At 42.5% G+C, this 18418-nt stretch overlaps 1 protein-coding gene across 1 annotated transcript; it reads left to right on the plus strand.

Annotated features, from left to right (window-relative positions):
- Positions 1-4496: 4496 nt before the first annotated feature.
- LOC309819412 (disintegrin and metalloproteinase domain-containing protein 20-like) lies at positions 4497-6890 on the plus strand (the record flags this gene model as incomplete). Its single annotated transcript, XM_082649558.1, has 1 exon — positions 4497-6890. The coding sequence occupies one exon, from the start codon at positions 4497-4499 to the stop codon at positions 6888-6890; it is 2394 nt and encodes a 797-aa protein (XP_082505684.1).
- Between the last annotated feature and the right edge of the window lie 11528 nt (positions 6891-18418).

Genomic DNA, 18418 nt, shown 5'->3' on the forward strand with positions numbered 1-18418 from the left:
CTTGTTTTTGTATCCATTCAGCCAGTCTATGTCTTTTGGTTGGATCATTTAATCCATTTACATTTAAGGTAATTATCGATATGTATGTTCCTATTAGCATTTTCTTAATTTTGGGGGGTTTGTTATTGTAGGTCTTTTCCTTCTCTTGTGTTTCCTGCCTAGAGAAGCTCCTTTAGCCTTTGTTGTAAAGCTGGTTTGGTGGTGCTGAATTCTCTTAGCTTTTGCTTGTCTGTAAAGATTTTAATTTCTCCGTCAAATCCGAATGAGATCCTTGCTGGGTAGAGCAATCTTGGTTGTAGGTTTTTCCCTTTCATCACTTTAAATATGTCCTGCCACTCCCTTCTGGCTTGTAGAGTTTCTGCTAAAGATCAGCTGTTAACCTTATAGGGATTCCCTTTTATGTTATTTTTTGCTTTTCCCTTGCTGCTTTTAATATTTTTTCTTTGTATTTAATTTTTGATATGTTGATTAATATGTGTCTTGACATGTTTCTCCTTGGATTTATCCTGTATGGGACTCTCTGTGCTTCCTGGACCTGATTGACTATTTCCTTTCCCGTATTAGGGAAGTTTTCAACTATAATCTCTTCAAATATTTTCTCAATCCCTTTGTTTTTCCCTTCTTCTTCTGGGACCCCTATAATTGAATGTTGGTGCGTTTAATATTCTCCTAGAGGTCTCTGAGACTGTCCTCAATTCTTTTCATTCTTTTTTCTTTATTCTGCTCTGCAGTAGTTATTTCCTCTGTTTTATCTTCCAGGTCACTTATCCATTCTTCTGCCTCAGTTATTCTGCTATTGATTCCTTCTAGAGAATTTTAAATTTCATTTATTGTGTTTTTCATCATAGTTTGTTCGGTTTTTTCTTCTAGGTCCTTGTTAAACGTTTCTTGTATTTTCTCCATTCTATTTCCAAGATTTTGGATCATCTTTACTACCATTACTCTGAATTCTTTTTCAGGTAGACTGCCTATTTCCCTTCATTTGTTTCGTCTGGTGGGTTTTTACTTTTACCTTCATCTGCTGAGTATTCCTCTGTCTTCTCATTTGCTTAACTTACTGTGTTTGATGTCTCCTTTTTTGCAGGCTGCAGGTTCCTAGTTCCCATTGTTTTTGGTGTCTGCCTCCAGTGGGTAAGGTTGGTTCAGTGGCTTGTGTACGCTTCTTGGTGGAGGGGACTGGTGCCTGTGTTATTGTGGATGAGCCTGGATCTTGTCTTTCTGGTGGACAGGACCACATCCAGTGGTGTGTTTTGGGGTATCTGTGAACTTATTATGATTTTAGGCAGCCTCTCTGCTAATGGGTGGGATGTATTCCTATCTTGCTAGTTGTTTGACATGGGGTGTCCAGCACTGTAGCTTGCTGATCCTTGAGTGGAGCTGGGTCTTAGCATTGAGACGGAGATCTTTGGGATAGCTCTCACTGATTGATATTAAGTGCGGCCAGGAGGTGTATGGTGATCCAATGTCTTGAACTCGTCTCTCCCACCTCAGAGGCTCAGGCCTGACACCTGGCTGGAGCACCAAGACCATGTCAGCCACATGACCATGTACGTGGGGAGTTTCTTGCCTTTCGGGAAGTCTGAGGTCTTCTGCCAGTGTTCAGTAGATGTTCTGTAGGAGTTGCTCCACATGTAGATGTATTTTTTATGTATTTGTGGGGAAGAAGGTGATCACCACGTCTTACTCCTCCTTACTCCTTGAAGGTCCTCCCCAAAGCCTCAATCTTTATCTTTAAATTATATAGGGATATTTCTGAATAATTTTTTTTTCACCACACTATGTGGCTTGTGGGATCTAAGTTCCCTGACCAGGGATTGAACCCAGGCCACAGCAGTGAAATCCCAGAATCCTAACCACTAGGCCACCAGGGAACTCCCTGAATAATTTTTTTTTAAAGTCACACAAATTATATGTTTCTAAAATACAATGGTGGGACAGGCACAGGATGGACACTCTCATTCCAAAAGGGAGAAATAGGAAAGAAGAAAGGAGCGACCAGTCCCAAGTATGTCCAAAATCTTAAGGCAAGAGAATAATTAATTCTCTTTGGCTCCGTGTTCTTCCCTCTAGGCACACTGGGGATTTTGTTTCACTTCCGGATCCATTGGAGTGAAGGTCCTGCCTTCCAGATACACTGGGCTGGCAGTTCTAGGTTGGACACCCAAGACTCCTGGAGGCCTGCCCCATGGTTTTGCTGAGCACAGCCCACACTGCAGTTCTCATGGACTGAAGTCATATGCCTGTGGCTCCCCAGGCTTAAATAATGTGCAGTGGTTCTACTAGTCTGGGGTCCTGGAAGTGGCCTGCCCCCATGGCTCTGCTGGGTACTACCCTAGTGTGTGCTCTGTAAGGTGGCCGCCTCTCCAGGGTCATAGGCCCTCGGCTCCAGTAATCTCCATCCTTCAAAATCTGGGTGGAATTTGCACACCAATGGAGAATGCCCAGCGTGGACACTGCCAAAGCCTGCTGTCTGTGCCTTCTAGAGGAGTGGCTACTGTTGCCTGTGCTGTGGAGTGCTGGGAATGGAACCCAAGTGTGTGGCAACTCTGTCATGCCTCTGATAAGGCATGAAAAGGTCCTGAAGGCACTGGAGATCCCTCCTTTGAAATTGATCTGATGATCTCTGGATCACCCTTTGGAGCAAGGGGGTGATTCTGCTATTGTCTTGTACATAGCTCCTGACTTGTGGAGATGACTTACTAATCTTATCAAGTGGTTTGCTTGACCACATCCTTAGTGTTCTATTCAGACCATGCTTTCTCAGTCTTTTCTATATGGATGGCCTGGGAATTTTCCAAATCTTTAAAGTTCCACTGTTCTTTGATGAATAATTCCATCTTTAAATCACTTTTCTCTTCCTACATTTTACTAGAAGCTTATAGCAAAAGGAAATAAGCCAGCCACTCCTTCAACACTTTGCTGAGATATTTCCCCAGTTAAATATCCAACTTATTTTCTAAAGTTGTACATTCCACAAAACACTAGGACACAAACCCACTCCAGCCAAACCCACTCCAGCCAAATTTCTTTGCTACTTGATAACAAATGGCTTTTCCTCCATTGTCCAATAACATAATCCCCATTTCTGCCTCATTAATATGGCCTTTCCAGTCCATATCCTACCAATCTGTTCAAGATTACCTAGGTATTTTCTAAGGTATTTTCTAAGGAGGTTGGGGGTTTTCTATGCAACTTTTCTCTTTTCTTTCTAGGCTGTCACCAAGAGTCTGTCCACAGCACTGTAGGCTTTCTAGTCTTCTGCTCAAAACTCTTCCAATCTCTATCCAATACCTAGTTCCATGCCATTCACACAATTTCAGGTAACTGTTACCTACAACAGTACTTCCAGGAACCGATTTTATGTTATATTATGTTAAGGCAGCAAAACACCATTATTGGGTGACTTATACATAAGAGAACTTTATTTCTCAGTTCTGGAGGCCAGTAAGTCCAAGATCAAGGCACCATCAGATTTAATGTCTGGTGAGAAGCACTTCCTGGCTCATAAATGACATCTTCTCACCATAACCACACAGGGTAAAAGGGTGAAGGATCTCTCTGAGTCATCTTCTATAAAAGCACTAATCACCTTCCAAAGACCCCACCTGCTAATACCACCACCTTGGGGGTGAGGATTTCAAACGTTCATCTTGAGCACACCCCAATCAAGATTCAGAAGTTTCCCATCACTCCAGAAACTTCCCTCCATCCCTCCCTTCCCTCACATCAGGAAAACAGTGATTTAAATTCTATTCCCCTATATTACTATGGACTATTCCAGAACTTCATACAAATGAAGTCCTATATGAAGTTTCTTTGGTCTGATTTCTTTCTATCATCATAATATCTATGAGATAGATACATCCATGTTCTTACACATGTTGGAAACTTGTTCAGATTTATTGAGGATTATCCCACTGAATGAATATGCCATTTTGTTTGCCATTCATCTATTGAGTACTGGTTGTTTGTTTCCAGTCTCTGGAATAAACTTGTGAATAATGCTGCTATGAATATCCACATACGAATCGCTGTGGGGAACGTCTTATGGCTGGAATCACTGAGACGTAGGGCAAGTATAAGTTTAACTTTATTAGAAACTATTATTATCCAGCCTACCTTTTCTACTCGTGACACTATTTATTCTTTTGTTCCGTAAATCACCCCCAACACATTCCATTTTTATAAAGTATGAGAGAATCTGATTCTTTCCTCAAAATTCTTACAAAAAGAAGCTTCCACTCTCCTCTCCATTTCGTAATTTCTTGATTACAAATTGAAGCCTTGTCTCATTTTGGTTTCAGGGAAAAAATGTCAATCACTGTCTTAAAATTGCACCAAACCACTGATTCTTCCCCTGTGACTTCTCCAAGAGACCGTGGGACCATTCAGCCCAAGCTATACACTCCATTTTTCCTAATTTCTCCCATGTTTCCTCCTCTCTAAGAGCCCTGTGCCAGGATCCCCAGGATCACTTAGCACAGCCCCTCCCCCTCATGAATACACCATTGTTATGTAAGAGCTTCCCCCTCCCTCCTCCACCTCTCTGGGGAGGCCCAGCCTCCAGCCTCTCTCTGCTCTCCTCAGGACTAGACTGCTGTTTAGCAGTTGCTGTTGCAGGGATAGTCTTGCCTGCCTCCCGCTGGAGTGGATTTCTTTGGTCACAGGCTTCTTCACTCATGGGGCCTGCCTGGGCCCAGGCCCACCTGGCAGGTGATCTCTGGCTGCCTCTGCTCTGGCTACTCCTGTTTCCGACCTGCTGCTCCCATGACCCCCCAGGTTGGCGCTTCACTTCCTCTGAAATTGTGATCCCCAGGAAGGTGTCCCACAGAGTGCGTGGAGCTGCAACACAAGGCCAGCTCTCCTACAAGATTCGCTTCAGTGGCCAAAGACACGTGCTTCACATGAGAGTCAAGAAGAGCTTGCTGCCCAGGCATTTTCCTGTTATCACCGATAACGACCAAGGCGCCGTGCAGGAGGACTACCCTTTTATCCCCCGAGACTGTTACTACTTTAGCTACCTGGAAGGGGTTCCTGGGTCCATGGGCACACTGGACACTTGCTATGGGGGTCTGCGTGGCATGCTGCAGGTGGATGACTTCACTTACGAAATCAAACCACTGGAGGCTTCTTCCAAATTCGAGCATGTGATTTCTCAGCTTGTGTCGCAAAAAACACCAGCAGAGGATGCAAAATGTAAGATTGAAAGGAAAGATACAAATCGAGCATATGAGGAGGCGATGACTGCTGAGATACCTAGAGCAGCTCCTGTGTATTTGTGGTGGCCGCATAGGAAATACTTAAAACTTCACTACACAGTTTCTAACTCATTAGTTGTTCAGGACACTAATCATACACATATAATAGAGTATGTAGTGATTATAAACAACATATTGCATACCATTTTCTACCAGGGTCAACTTCAGGTTTTGATTCGTCTTATGTGCATATGGGATGGCATGGATAAGATGAATTTATATGAGTGGCCTGATGCTGCAGCTGCAGTAAGGGAATTTGGTTTATGGAAATGGTGGGGATGGTTTAAACAAATTCCTCATGATACTTCAATGCTTTTCACAGGACATAAAATCGCTGGGTCCTCATATTTTAGCTCCCATGAAGGAATATGCAACCCCAATTGGGGAGTATCGTTTGTATTTGTTTCAAATTATCACATATTTTTAGCTGCAACTGTTGCAGCACATGCAATAGGTCATGTTCTGGGCTGTGTACACGATGGTCCAGGTTGTCACTGTTTTCGAAGAGATCACTGCATCATGGCTCCTGAGCCTGGTCTTCTAGATATGATGAGCAATTGTACATATAGCCAACTGTATAAGCGGGTTTCTATGTGGGATCCTTGTTTGAGTATACCAAATGTACCATACCGTAATTTTCCTTATGTAGCTCCTCGCTGTGGTGACAAGATCATAAATCAGAGGGAAGAATGTGACTGTGGCACCTTAAAAGACTGTGCTAGGGATCCGTGTTGTCAGAACAATTGTGTCCTCACCCGTGGCAGTGATTGCAATGAAGGAAGTTGCTGTGTTAAGTGTAAATATGCTCAACCTGGAACTCTCTGCAGAGATACTCTTGGTATTTGTGATTTACCAGAATACTGTAACGGGACAACGCATGTTTGTGCAGCTGACACTTATATCCAGGATGGAACCCCATGTTCGCCATTAGCTGTTTGCGTGAAGGGAAACTGTAGTGACCGTGATATGCAGTGTCAAGCCCTCTTTGGCTATAAGGTAAAAGATGCTGCACCAGCATGCTATAATACATTGAATATCATAGGTGACCGATTTGGGAACTGTGGTGTGAGGGTGCTTCGAGGAGGAGGAAAACCTGTAAAATGTGATCAAGATGATGTTCTGTGTGGAATGCTGCACTGTGCTAATGTGAAGGTACTTCCTGGTGGTGGGGAGCACACTACATTTCATCATATAGTAGTACAAGGTACTAAACCAGAAAGCTGCTTTGGGTACGATGCCCACTTTGGGACAGACTCACCAGAAATGGGGCTTGTAGTGGATGGTGCATCATGTGGCCCAGGATCATACTGTAAGAACCAAAACTGTACTTCTTTTCAAGACATGCGTTTTGACTGTGATGTCAAGATGTGCAATTACAGAGGGGTATGCAACAACCGAAGACATTGTCACTGTCAGCAAGGCTGGAAACCACCAAATTGTAGCAAGAAAGGACCAGGCGGCAGTGTAGATAGTGGCCCCCCACCTGCCAGAGAAATAGGTATTCGAGCCAGGCTACTAGAGAATATAAACAGAGGAACAGCTCTACTGCTTCTTCGTCTTTCCCTTCTTTTGCTTTCAGCGGTGATAGGTGCCTTTTTCTATGTAAAAGATACTATGGAAAACGAAAAATAAACTGTTGGAAAAAATAACCTCTTGAACCCAAGTAAATACAAACTGGAACACACAAAATGGAGAAAATTACTTTGGCACTTACTGGAAGAAATGATCGATAATCACTCTTACAGGATTAATTACGTAATTCTATAACTCTTCCCAAGTTGTTATCTTGAAATAAAATGACTTGGCAATTTAAAAAGGGTCTGTGTGGTTAAATGCATTTAATATTTTATATCTGATCATAGTCTTACTACTCCTGTAGATGATAGTGGGAACTGTTAGATTCAACAACAAGAGGACTTATACTTATTTATGTTGTGCATACTAAAGTTTCACAGATATGCCTGTAGCACTCCTTGTTTGAACCGGTATGCACTTGTTTAATAGTTTATTAGACTTTCCCTTAGTTGATTATGTACTAGATTTGTGTCATTCGTTCATGTTTTTGCTAGTGTTAAATAAGCCTAACATAAAAGATAGCATAAAAGACACCTTGACAGATACAGTAGGAAGATCAAAAATTTTGGGTCATAAGTGCATGAATATCAACAGTAGTTCAACAACCTGCTAAGTATGTGATCTTGTCCAAAGTCATAGGCTTTCAGAGGATCAAGGTTATATGTGACACGTTACACTGAGAGATGAAATATAGTTTTCTGGGGTTTTGTGATGGTCCAAAGAAAGGCCCCAAGAAGGGCCTGGAATATGTTAGGCACTTAATAAATGCTGACTCTTTCATTCTCATTATTATCTTGGGTAGTGCTAAAACAGAAGTATTCCAAGTATAAGGACTTCGGCATTTGATATCTTTTATTGTAAAGCCATCACACAAGGAGCCATTGATCACTGATTTATCACTTCTTATGGGCCCTAGTTATTAATGTCATACCATCTCACATTTAAAATCCTAGGAATTGCCCAAGCACAGCCAGTCTATAAAGTACAGGATGAAACTGCGTGCCTGATGTATAATACGTACAGGAACAAAAACTTACATAAAAGGAAACAGGAAGCAATCGCTTCATCAGAGAGTATTAGAAGCAGGTCTCATAAGTGAGATGTGTTATATTCGTGCTATTAAAATGTCTCAGACGTTGGATCAAATCCCTTTCTAAATATGGAGTCCAGATGAGGGTAGCTACCTAAGGGAAGAGGAAGGATGCAGCAGTAGAGAATCAATGGGATTGCCACTCTGTGACATTTTAATTTGTCCAACTTTTATAGAGTTCTCTTAGGCAGCATTTCTTGTCCACAGAGCTTATCTAGTAGAGTAATCTGGATCTTCATCCTTGACAGGTCTGAGACCCAGTTTACTATACCCTTGTCAAACATATGTTACAGCATTCGCTCTTTGCACCAATATCTATTAAAATCGAAGTTGGATGACCATTTACGAACATGGTTACTTCTCCTTGATCCAAAGGCACCTGATGAAAACAAAGTATCTTTCTTCCTGTGGGTCGGGGTGTGTGGTCGGGGTGATTTTGTTTCAAATTAGCAGTCCATTTGCCAAAAGGTGAAAACTGTGGCCCCTACAGCTTTTTTTCTCTATTTCTATTTTTCTGATATCTATTCATGTCCTTATTGGTCTTTTTGCACTGGTGAAGGACCTTTTGTTTCCCTCAAGGTGTTTAATTTGTAGTACCATACAGTCAATTGTGTATGTTTTCTCTTTGGTTACCAGGCTATCTCCAAAATCTTGACCTAAGTGTTTTACCCTGAGGCTGAGTGTGATCTCCAGTCTATTTTATGTTTCTAAACAACATTTGATATTCCAGGTATAGGCCATACTTTTAAAAGGTGGCTGTCTCGTGTTAAGCTCCAACATGGGTATTCCTGAAAAGCAGTTTCTAATTGGTGCCAGATATGTGAGACTGAATCATTACAGTCAAGTTCATGTGGTTGGATTATTCCCAGTCAAATAAGGGCAGACACGCTCAGGGATAGCCTTAGAAGATTTTTTTTTTTCCTATTGCTAGGGCTATGGCATATCAAGAAAGGGTGAAGTTCCAGAACAAAGGTAAGTGGGAGCACCAGAAGGTGAAGAAGAGAATCAAGGGGGCAGAAAGGAAAACAGGGGGAAGGATAGGAGGAAGGTGAGAAAGGAGTGGGGTTGTGAGACACACAAACATAGGTAGACATAGAAAGACAAGGTCTCTGGGACAGGAAGAAGCAATGTGAAAGTTGTATACTAGGGGTCGCAGAATATTAGAATCTGTTCAAAATCTTTCCTTTCTTGGCTTCTTTGTACCAACTTGATCTCAGAGAGACAGCAATGAGCTGTCCTGAAGAGGGATCTTAGTTCCCTGCCCAGGAATTGAACTTGGGTAGCCTGGGTGAAAAGCCAGGAATCCTAACCACTAGACCACCAGGGACTAGAGGCTAGAAGAAAAGTCCCCATGGCTCTTGCCCCCATTTGAAAGCAAGAATGTTTCAAGGAGGCAAAAACTGCAAAAACAGGTACAAATTTATTATTAGAGACACAGCTCAATAAATGGGAGAGCACCGGAGAAACAGTTTGTTTATTTAATACTGAAGCAAGACAGAAATACACACCCAGAGAGAAAGGAGAGAAGGAGTATGGGTGTCCTCTCTAATCTAATGAGGAGTGCAGTAAAGAGGTGATTTAAATCACTTATATATGATGGTTCTTCCGGGTCTTTGTTTACCTTTGGTCAATCATCTTGTTGCTTTTTTCACACCTGATCTGTCCTAGGGCCCTCCCCAACATGCACGTGCAACATTTTGCTAAGATGGATCCCACCGCAGAGGCCCCTAGGGGTATGTCCACAGATTATTAGGGGGTGGCGCCCCTCCCTTTTTGATCCCCGAGGAGCCTTCCTGCGCATGTGCAGACAGGGAAGTTTTCCTTGACCTCAGGAGTGGTCATCTTATCTCTTTACTTCAGCAGAGCTCAGCTTCTGCCACTAGCTTTGCCCTTGGAGTGTCTGGGGCGAGAACAAAGCTTCACTTTTACTCCACTTGACAAACACCAGCTGTGCAGCCCAGGGGCCCATCTATCTCTACCTCAAACTGAGGTAGACTGCCCATGGTGTGATGGCTATTCTAATGCCCTTTCTTCTAAGGTGCCACACTCACAAGTCTGACATGCCCAAGGAACCAAAGGGCCACTACAGTTTGAGATCGTACTCAATGAAACCATGCAACTTTGAGAAGAAATTAATAGAGTAAGGATCTTTCTGGCAGACCATATTTCTAGAGTAAATCTGACCAGCAGTTTGGGTAAAAGAGGAGTTTGCCCGGGTAAAAGAAGTCTGAGGTAGAAGGAGGGACATGACCTACCTTAGGAAAAATGCCTAATTCTCTGCTTGTCCAAAATTCTCCAGAAAGCAGAAGAAAATTACTGACCTCAGTCTGACAAAAGGTTGACCTTCAAGGGATGGTCATGGCCCCGCAACTCCAACTATGAAGAAACAAGCAAAAAAACCAAAAACAAACAAAAAATAAGAAGAAGAGATGGAGGACTTACCTCCACACCAAAGATCAGTTGATCAGTTCTGTTTTTGACCCCACCAGGCAGTGCTGGAAATTCTTCCACCTTCTCCCAAGCAATGGCACCAACTTTTTTTTTTTTTTTAAGATTTCTGTGACTCCAATAGAGGGTAAAGCCTTCACTGAGTTGAGGCATAACAGAGAACAACAGCAGACCAGGTGACTTCACAGCTGAAGCAGGCTCAGGGTTTCTGTAAGAGGAAGAATCGGAGGAACTGTCCTATATTTTAACTTTAGCAGCAGTTTCACCTTTAACCAAGACGAGTGCATGAGGCTCTTTCCTGTTATCCTGCCCCTTGAAGGAGTCCCGATAACCAACAGAACACTATTGCTGAGAACTGTTTCTGCAAGCCTTGTGGTAGTTTTAGATACTCATGGGGTATGAGTATAAGAAAGGAGAAAGCAGATGGGGAAGGGTACAACATACAGGAAAAACAGGAGACTCTCTATATTGTTTGTTAAAAAATTTTGCATCTTTATCCTCGAGGAGTCTGAGACCTCTCAGGCCAAGATTGTTGCACAAGTCCATTCCAGTTACCATTGCCCAAGCAAGGGAGTTCCAGGAGTCTGGCAAGAGTATCACCTGGGTTCCAAAGGTAATCCTCCAAGCCTCTACTGAGGAATAGCAGCCTTAACTCCCCTGCTACTCCAGGTCAATGACTCCATCCATAATGGTGACTCCTGCTCTCACAAGCTAGTCTTTGGACATATGATGACTGAGGGGCCTTGATGGCCACTGTACCTTGCAGTTCCATGGCATTCATGCTGTATCCCTGGCAAAAGTGCATTCTCTGTGGACCAAGACCTACCTACAGCCCTGGAGAATACACAGTTGCTGGGAGGACAAGCAGAAAAACCACCAGTGGATCATTAAGAGTCATGGTAAGTAGGGCCACCCAACTTCTACTCCTTGCTTCCCGGTCCCATATATTCCTCATAATGGATATACAGTACCATGTAGCAGTCTTTGATTGAACATACACACTGTACCCTGAAGGATGGCACTCTATCCTTCCAGGATATTGTTTCTGAGCTGATGTTTCGGCTGTGCCTTCAGTAGCTCATTGCAGTGCAGTGTGCGGGTGGTTGCCAGTGAATATTTGATGTGGTGCAAACAATGGATTCCATTGGGATGGGCCCATTCCTTTACCTCATTCACTGAAGGCTGAGGTCTCTGTTCACATCCTAAGCCACGTGGGATTCCATGGTTAAAGATCACACATTTCATAAGCAAGCCCCCAATACTGATGCTGGCTGTGGCTCTGCAGGCACAAAAGGCTACTTATCACATCTAGAATTACTATCTATTCTTGCGAGGACCAAATGCTGGCCCTTCCAGATTGGAAGGGGCCCACGGTAGTTGACTTCCCACCAATTAACTGCTAGGTCTTCTTGAGAAATAATGACTTCTCAGGACTTCAGCAATGATCTTTGTTGTGGCAAGTTGGACATTTAGAGACGGTAGTACCTGGACTGACTTTCTTGGCAAGTGGGAGTCTATGCTATTGAGCTCAGTGTAGCCACTACCTCTGCCACCATGGCCACTCTGTTCATGTGCCCATTGTGCCAGTTCCATGGTGGGTCAACGGTGAAGATTGTCTAATGTTGATTGGCTGAGTCATTTTGTCTGCCTGGTTGCTCAGGGCCTTTTCCAGGATGGATGCTTCTTGATAGGCATGAACCTGTGCTACAAAAATCCAATCAAAAATGTGCAGAAGGGCTTCCCTGGTGGCACAGTGGTTGAGCGTCCGCCTGCCGATGCAGGGGACACGGGTTCGTGCCCCGGTCCGGGAAGATCCCACATGCCGCGGAGCGGCTGGGCCCGTGAGCCATGGCCGCTGAGCCTGCGCGTCCGGAGCCTGTGCTCCGCAACGGGAGAGGCCACAACAGTGAGAGACCCGCGTACAGCAAAAAAAAAAAAAAAAAAAAAAAAGTGCAGAAGACCTACATGGACATTTCTCCAAAGAAGACATACAGATGGCCAAGAAGCGTATGAAAAGATGCTCAACATCGCTAATTATTAGAGAAATGCAAATCAAAATCAAAATGACGTATCGCCTCACAACTGTCAGAATGGCCATCATTAAAAAGTCTACAAATGATAAATGCTGGAGAGGATGTGGGGGAAAGGGAACGCTTGTATACTGTTGGTGGGCATGTAAATTGGTGCAGTCACCATGGAAAGCAGTATGGAGATTCCTTAAAAAGCTAAAAATAGAACTACCATAAGATTCAGCAATTCCACTCCTGGGTATATATCCGGATAAAATGAAAACACTAATTCAAAAATATACACACACCCCAATGTTCATAGCAGCACTATTTACAATAGCCAAGACATGGAAACAACCCACATGCCCATCTACAGACGATTGAATTAAGAAGATATGGTATGTGGGACTTCCCTGGTGGTCCAGGGGTTAAGACTCTGCTCTGCCAGCACAGGGATCACGGGTTCGACCCCTGTTAGGGTAATTAAGATCCCACATGCTGTGTGGCGTGGCCAAAAGATTTTTTTTAAAAAACCTGTGGTATGTGTATACCCTGGAATAGTACTCAGCCATAAAAAATGAAATATTGCCATTTGCTGCAACATGGATGGACCTAGGTAATATTATACTAAGTGAAGTAAGTCAGGCAGAAAAAAGACAAACATTATATGATATCACTTACATGTGGAGTCTAAAAAATAATACAAATGAATCTATATGCCAAACAGAAACAGACTCACAGACATAGAAAACAAACGTATGGTTACCAAAGGGGGAAGGGAGGGAGTGGAGGGATAAATTAGGAGTATGGGATTAACAGATACAAACTACTATACACAAAATAGATAAGCAAAAGGGATTTACTATATAGTACAGGGAACTCTATTCAATATCTTGTAAGAACCTATAATGGAAAATAATCTGCACCATATAGTGATAGATAGATAGATACACATAGAGATATATAGAGAGATATATCTGAATCATTTTGCTATAAACTGAAACTAACATAATATTGTAAATCAACTATACTTAAAAAAGAAAATCTTCACACTTCCTGATTGCAGCTATATGAGCAGCCACAGAGCTCTACCCTAGAACACCTTTTTCTCTGACACTCTAGTCCTTTTTATTTCAGGCCCTGACCAGCTCACAAGGCTCTTAGCCACCTGAAATAGTCTAATTGGAGACCTTCCACATAAGGTAGACGACCAAGGTACTAGCCATAAAACTGCCCAAGAATATTAGTTTTTGTTATTTCTCTCTTTTTAGAGTCATCTCTGAAGAGGAATATTATGCAGTCATCTTCCATGTTTGGTTTGAACCCACATACCAAGCCCACCCAACCATGCACCAAAGTCAGGCATTTTATTCCTCATTTAGCTGACTGAACAAAACCCCCATGTGGGCATATATGGAAGCTGAGTGAAGTGACTGGTGAAACCATGGTGAGTGATATGATGACTTCAAATACCTGCTCATACAACGTACACATGTCTTCTCCTCTTGTATGAGCTTGGTATTGGATGTTCTATTTTGAGTTTTCTGTGAATTGCTGCCAGATCCATCTGATTTTATGGATTGCCAGGCCCAGAGAAACCTAGCTGATACACAATGATTCAGGACACGTGCTCATATGGGGCCACATGGACTAAAAGCTCACTTTGCTCAGGTTCCCCCAATGCACAGAGAGCTGTTTCTCCATAGTCTGATGGCATGGCCTTGTTACAAAACCCTACAGCCTATGTTGTGATTCTCCTTTGGGGCCTGCCACAGATTCCACACCACATCTTCACCCCTACCACCAGTTTCCCACAGGGTCAAAGACATCAGCCGTGCCAGACTTTATGGCCCAAATTATGGCTTCTGCTTACACAGGCTAGCAAGAAAGCAAGGCCCTTTCTTGCCTTGTGTTCCCACTCAAAGATGGCCACCTTCATTATCATCCAGCATCATATTCATAGGTGTGAAATGTTTGCTTCAGTAATGCAAAGAAGTATATATATCAGCCAGCACCCTCCTTGTGGTAAGGAAGGCACCATGAAGCAATTTGCCTTTACTCTCGGGGTACGTCTGAATATTACCTATACCACTGTAAACCTAAATACTCTGATAATGTGAATTGTCCCTGAATCTTTGTAAGATTTATCTCCTAACCTTGCAATGTATATCTCCTTATAAGCCCTCTAATGAACTAACCAACTCACGTTCGCCTGGTCCCATCAGCATGATGCTCTTGATATAATGAATCAGTACGATGTCCTCTGTATGTTCTGAGGGTCTAAATCTGTTCAGATAATATGCCAGATGTAGAAAGGTGGACATGGCCCTGGAGGCAAATATACAAATATGGTTATCCATGCCACATGAATGCTACCTTCTTTTGATGCTTTTTTCTGATCCAAATAGAAATTAAGTAGTTAACCAAATCAATGGCTGCATGCTATGCACCTGAGGCCATTTTAATATCCTCTAGCAATGATAGTATATCTGACATAGAAGCCACAATAAGACATTATACTTGGGAGAGTTAGTTGTCTATAATCACTCATTAGGATCGATAAGTTTCCTGTAAAGGTTGGATTGGTGATTTCAATGGTGATGTGAAACGTATAACCACTACTGCCTCTTTTAGTCTTTAATGGTGACGCTTGTGTCTACCTTCCCACGGTGAACAAATTCTAGTTGTTTCTTCTGAATTCTAGTTGTTTCTCTATCCCTATCATATTGTCTCCCAAGGAAATGGTTGTAGGTTTCTTGGGGAAAGGACTGGGAGAATCACTACATAATCTATTTGTCATGATGTTGATATGTCCTTCCTCCTAGGAGCACAGCGATCTCTTTAGTCAACAGATTCTGTATTTGAAAATTAGCTTTGCCACATGAACTGAGCAGGCATCACTATTTTTTTTTTTTTTTTTTTTTGGTGCGACCATTCTCAGTCTCCTGCTCCTCCCACTTTGCCTTCTTCTGATTATAGATGTTAAGCAGCACTCTCTGGCTACTCATCTGTTTGTCTTAGAATGACATTGTCTGTTAGCACCTCAGAAGTCCTTAGGTGAAAGGTAAATCACTTCAGCAGCCCCTCCAATATTGGCAATTTTGATGCTAATTCTGGTCCTGTAGTTTCAGGCTCTTAAGTGCAGCCCCTGACCTCTGTTACTTGGGAGAACTCATTATCCTCAGAGCTCTTAACAAACACTGGTCTGTGACAATGTATCATCAGACTGTTCTACAGATGAGGGACTCAACTGAACTCCTTAAAGATGATGTTGCCCCTTGCACCAGTACATTTTAAATAATTTGTATTGATGTATAATTGACATATAATATTCTATTAGTTTTAGGTGTACATCACTAATCATTAGGGATATTAAACACTTGTCAGAATGGCTATCATCAAAAAGACAACAAATAACAAGTGTTGGCAAGATGTGGAAAAAAGGGAACCTTCGTGCACTGTTAGTGGGAATGTAAATTGGTGCAGCCACTATGGAAAAGAGTATGGAAGTTCTTCAAAAAATGAAAAATAGAACTACCGTACAATCCAGCAGTTCCCTTCCTGGTTACTTATCCTGAGAAAATGAAAATACTAATTTGAAAAGATAAATGTACCCCAATGTTCATTGCAGCATTATTTACAATAGCCAAGATAGGGGGGCAACCTAAGAGTCCATCCATAGTTGAATAGATAAAGAAGATGTGATATATATATATATATATGTATTTATATATATGTATTTTTATATATGTGGTATGCATTATATATATATATATACACACAATACATCTATAGAGTAAAACATTACTTAGCCATAAAAAAGAATGAAATCTTGTCATTTGTGGCAACATGAATGGGCTTAAAGGGTATTATGCTTAGTGAAACAAGTCACCCAAAGAATGACAAATACTATATGATTTCACTTGTATGTGAAATCTAAAAATCAAGACAGGGCTTCCCTAGTGGTGCAGTGGTTAAGAATCCGCCTGTCAATGCAGGGGACATGGATTTGATCCCTGGTCTGGGAAGATCCCACATGCCGTGGAGCAACTAAGCCTGGGTACCACAACTACTGAACCTGTGCTCTAGAGCCTGCAAGCCACAACTACTGAGCCCGCGCACCACAGCTATTGGAGCTTGTGTGCCTAGAGCCCATGCTCTGCAACAAAGAGAAGCCATCACAATAAGAAGACCACGCACTGCAACGAAGAGTAACCCCTGCCCGCCGCAACTAGAGAAAGCCCACGCACAGCAATGAAGACCCAATGCAGCCAAAAATAAAAACAATAAATAAATTTATAAAAAAATAAAAATAAATAAAAATCAAGACAAATGAACAAACATAACAAAATAGAAACATAGTCATAGATACAGAGAACAGATACAGAGAACAGATGGTTGCCAGAGGGGAGGCAGGGGAGGAGAGATTGAGAGGTAGAAACTTCCAGTTACAGAACTAATGAGTCATGGCTATGACACGTACTCTGTGGAGTATATAGTCAATAATCATGTAATGTCTTTGCATGGTGACAGATGGTAAGTAGACTTATCATGGTGATCATTTTGAAACGTATAGAAATATGGAATCACTATGCTATATACCAGGAACTAATATAGCGTTTTTGGTCAATTATACCTCGAAACAAACAAACAAACAAACTCACAGAACACGAGATCAGATTTGTGCTTACCGCAGGCAGGGTTGCGGGGAGGGATGAAGGTAGTCACAAAGTACAAACTTCCAGTTTTACAATAAGTAAATCCAGGATTGTAGTGTACCACAGGATAAATATAATTAACACTGCTGTGTGTTATATGTGAAAGTCATTAAGAGAGTAAATCCCGAGGTCTCATCACAAGGAAAATATAATTTTTTCTAATTGCTTAATATTGTATCTTTATGAGATGGATGTTTACTAAACTTATTGTGGTAATCATTTCATGATGTAAGTTACATCATTATGCTGTACACTTATACAGAGCTGTTTTTCAATTACATCTCAATAAAATTGGAAGAAGACATTGTAATTAAAAAATATAAAATAAAAATTGTATAGATAAAACTTTAAAAAAATTAAAAATAAAGTGAAGGAGGCTCACCTGCTTATATTAAAGCATCAGCCTGAGGGGCAGGCATCTAATTTAACACATACATCCGGGAGCCTGCTGGAATACTCTCCAGCGACAGAGACTGGTGGGTGCCATCTTTGCACTCTCCCTTTGCCATGCTCCAGAGCACCCGTTTCTCCTGGAAGGGACCTTTTCCATGCGTCTGCTGCCCAGATCTTTGCGGCTGCTGCCAAAGGCGTGCATCTTAACTGCCTGGCTCTGGAGGCCAGGGGAGTTTGCGTTCCTGTCCCGTGGGACTGTAATAACTGATGTCACCTAGAAAGGCGCTCATACCCCTCTGTCTGGCACCCAGATATTTGTGGCTGCTGCCAGGAGACACCTCTACATTGCCTGGCTCTGGAGGACAGTGGGGCCTATGATCTTGGGTCCCACAGGATTGTAGCCAAGAGAGAAAGAGTTCTTAAACAGCTACCGCCCCCAGGACACAGCAAAAGGCAACAGACCCAAATGCTTGGTCTTTCTGTGAAGGAAGCCTATTAGCTAACCATCATGACTGCGATCTGAGGGGCAGGCCTCTAACTAAACATTCATCTAAGGGCTGACTCTAATCCTTTTCAGAGACCTTGGAGGGCGGGCACTGTCTTAAAGCTGTCCCTCTGCTACACTCCAGTGCACCAGTGTCTCCTGGAGGGGAGTTTTACTCCACCATACGGCTGGTGACTTAGTTTTTTATGTCTGGTGGCCTGGTTTTTGCAGCTGCCACCCATGGGACACCCCTTGTTCACCTGGCTCTGGGGGACAGTGAGGGGGTGGGGTGGCTTGTATTCCCATCTCTCCCCTGCTTAGAAATCCCCTAGAAGTTTCCAGCTCCCCTTTAACATCTAGCTTCTCCACCCATCAGTCCATTCTAATACCAACTACTTACTCATTTATGCTTCTTTTCAAATTTGCCTTATTTTCTCATTGTC

Source organism: Grampus griseus (genome assembly GCF_964374135.1).
Source record: "Grampus griseus genome assembly, chromosome: 2".
Taxonomy (NCBI): domain Eukaryota; kingdom Metazoa; phylum Chordata; class Mammalia; order Artiodactyla; family Delphinidae; genus Grampus; species Grampus griseus.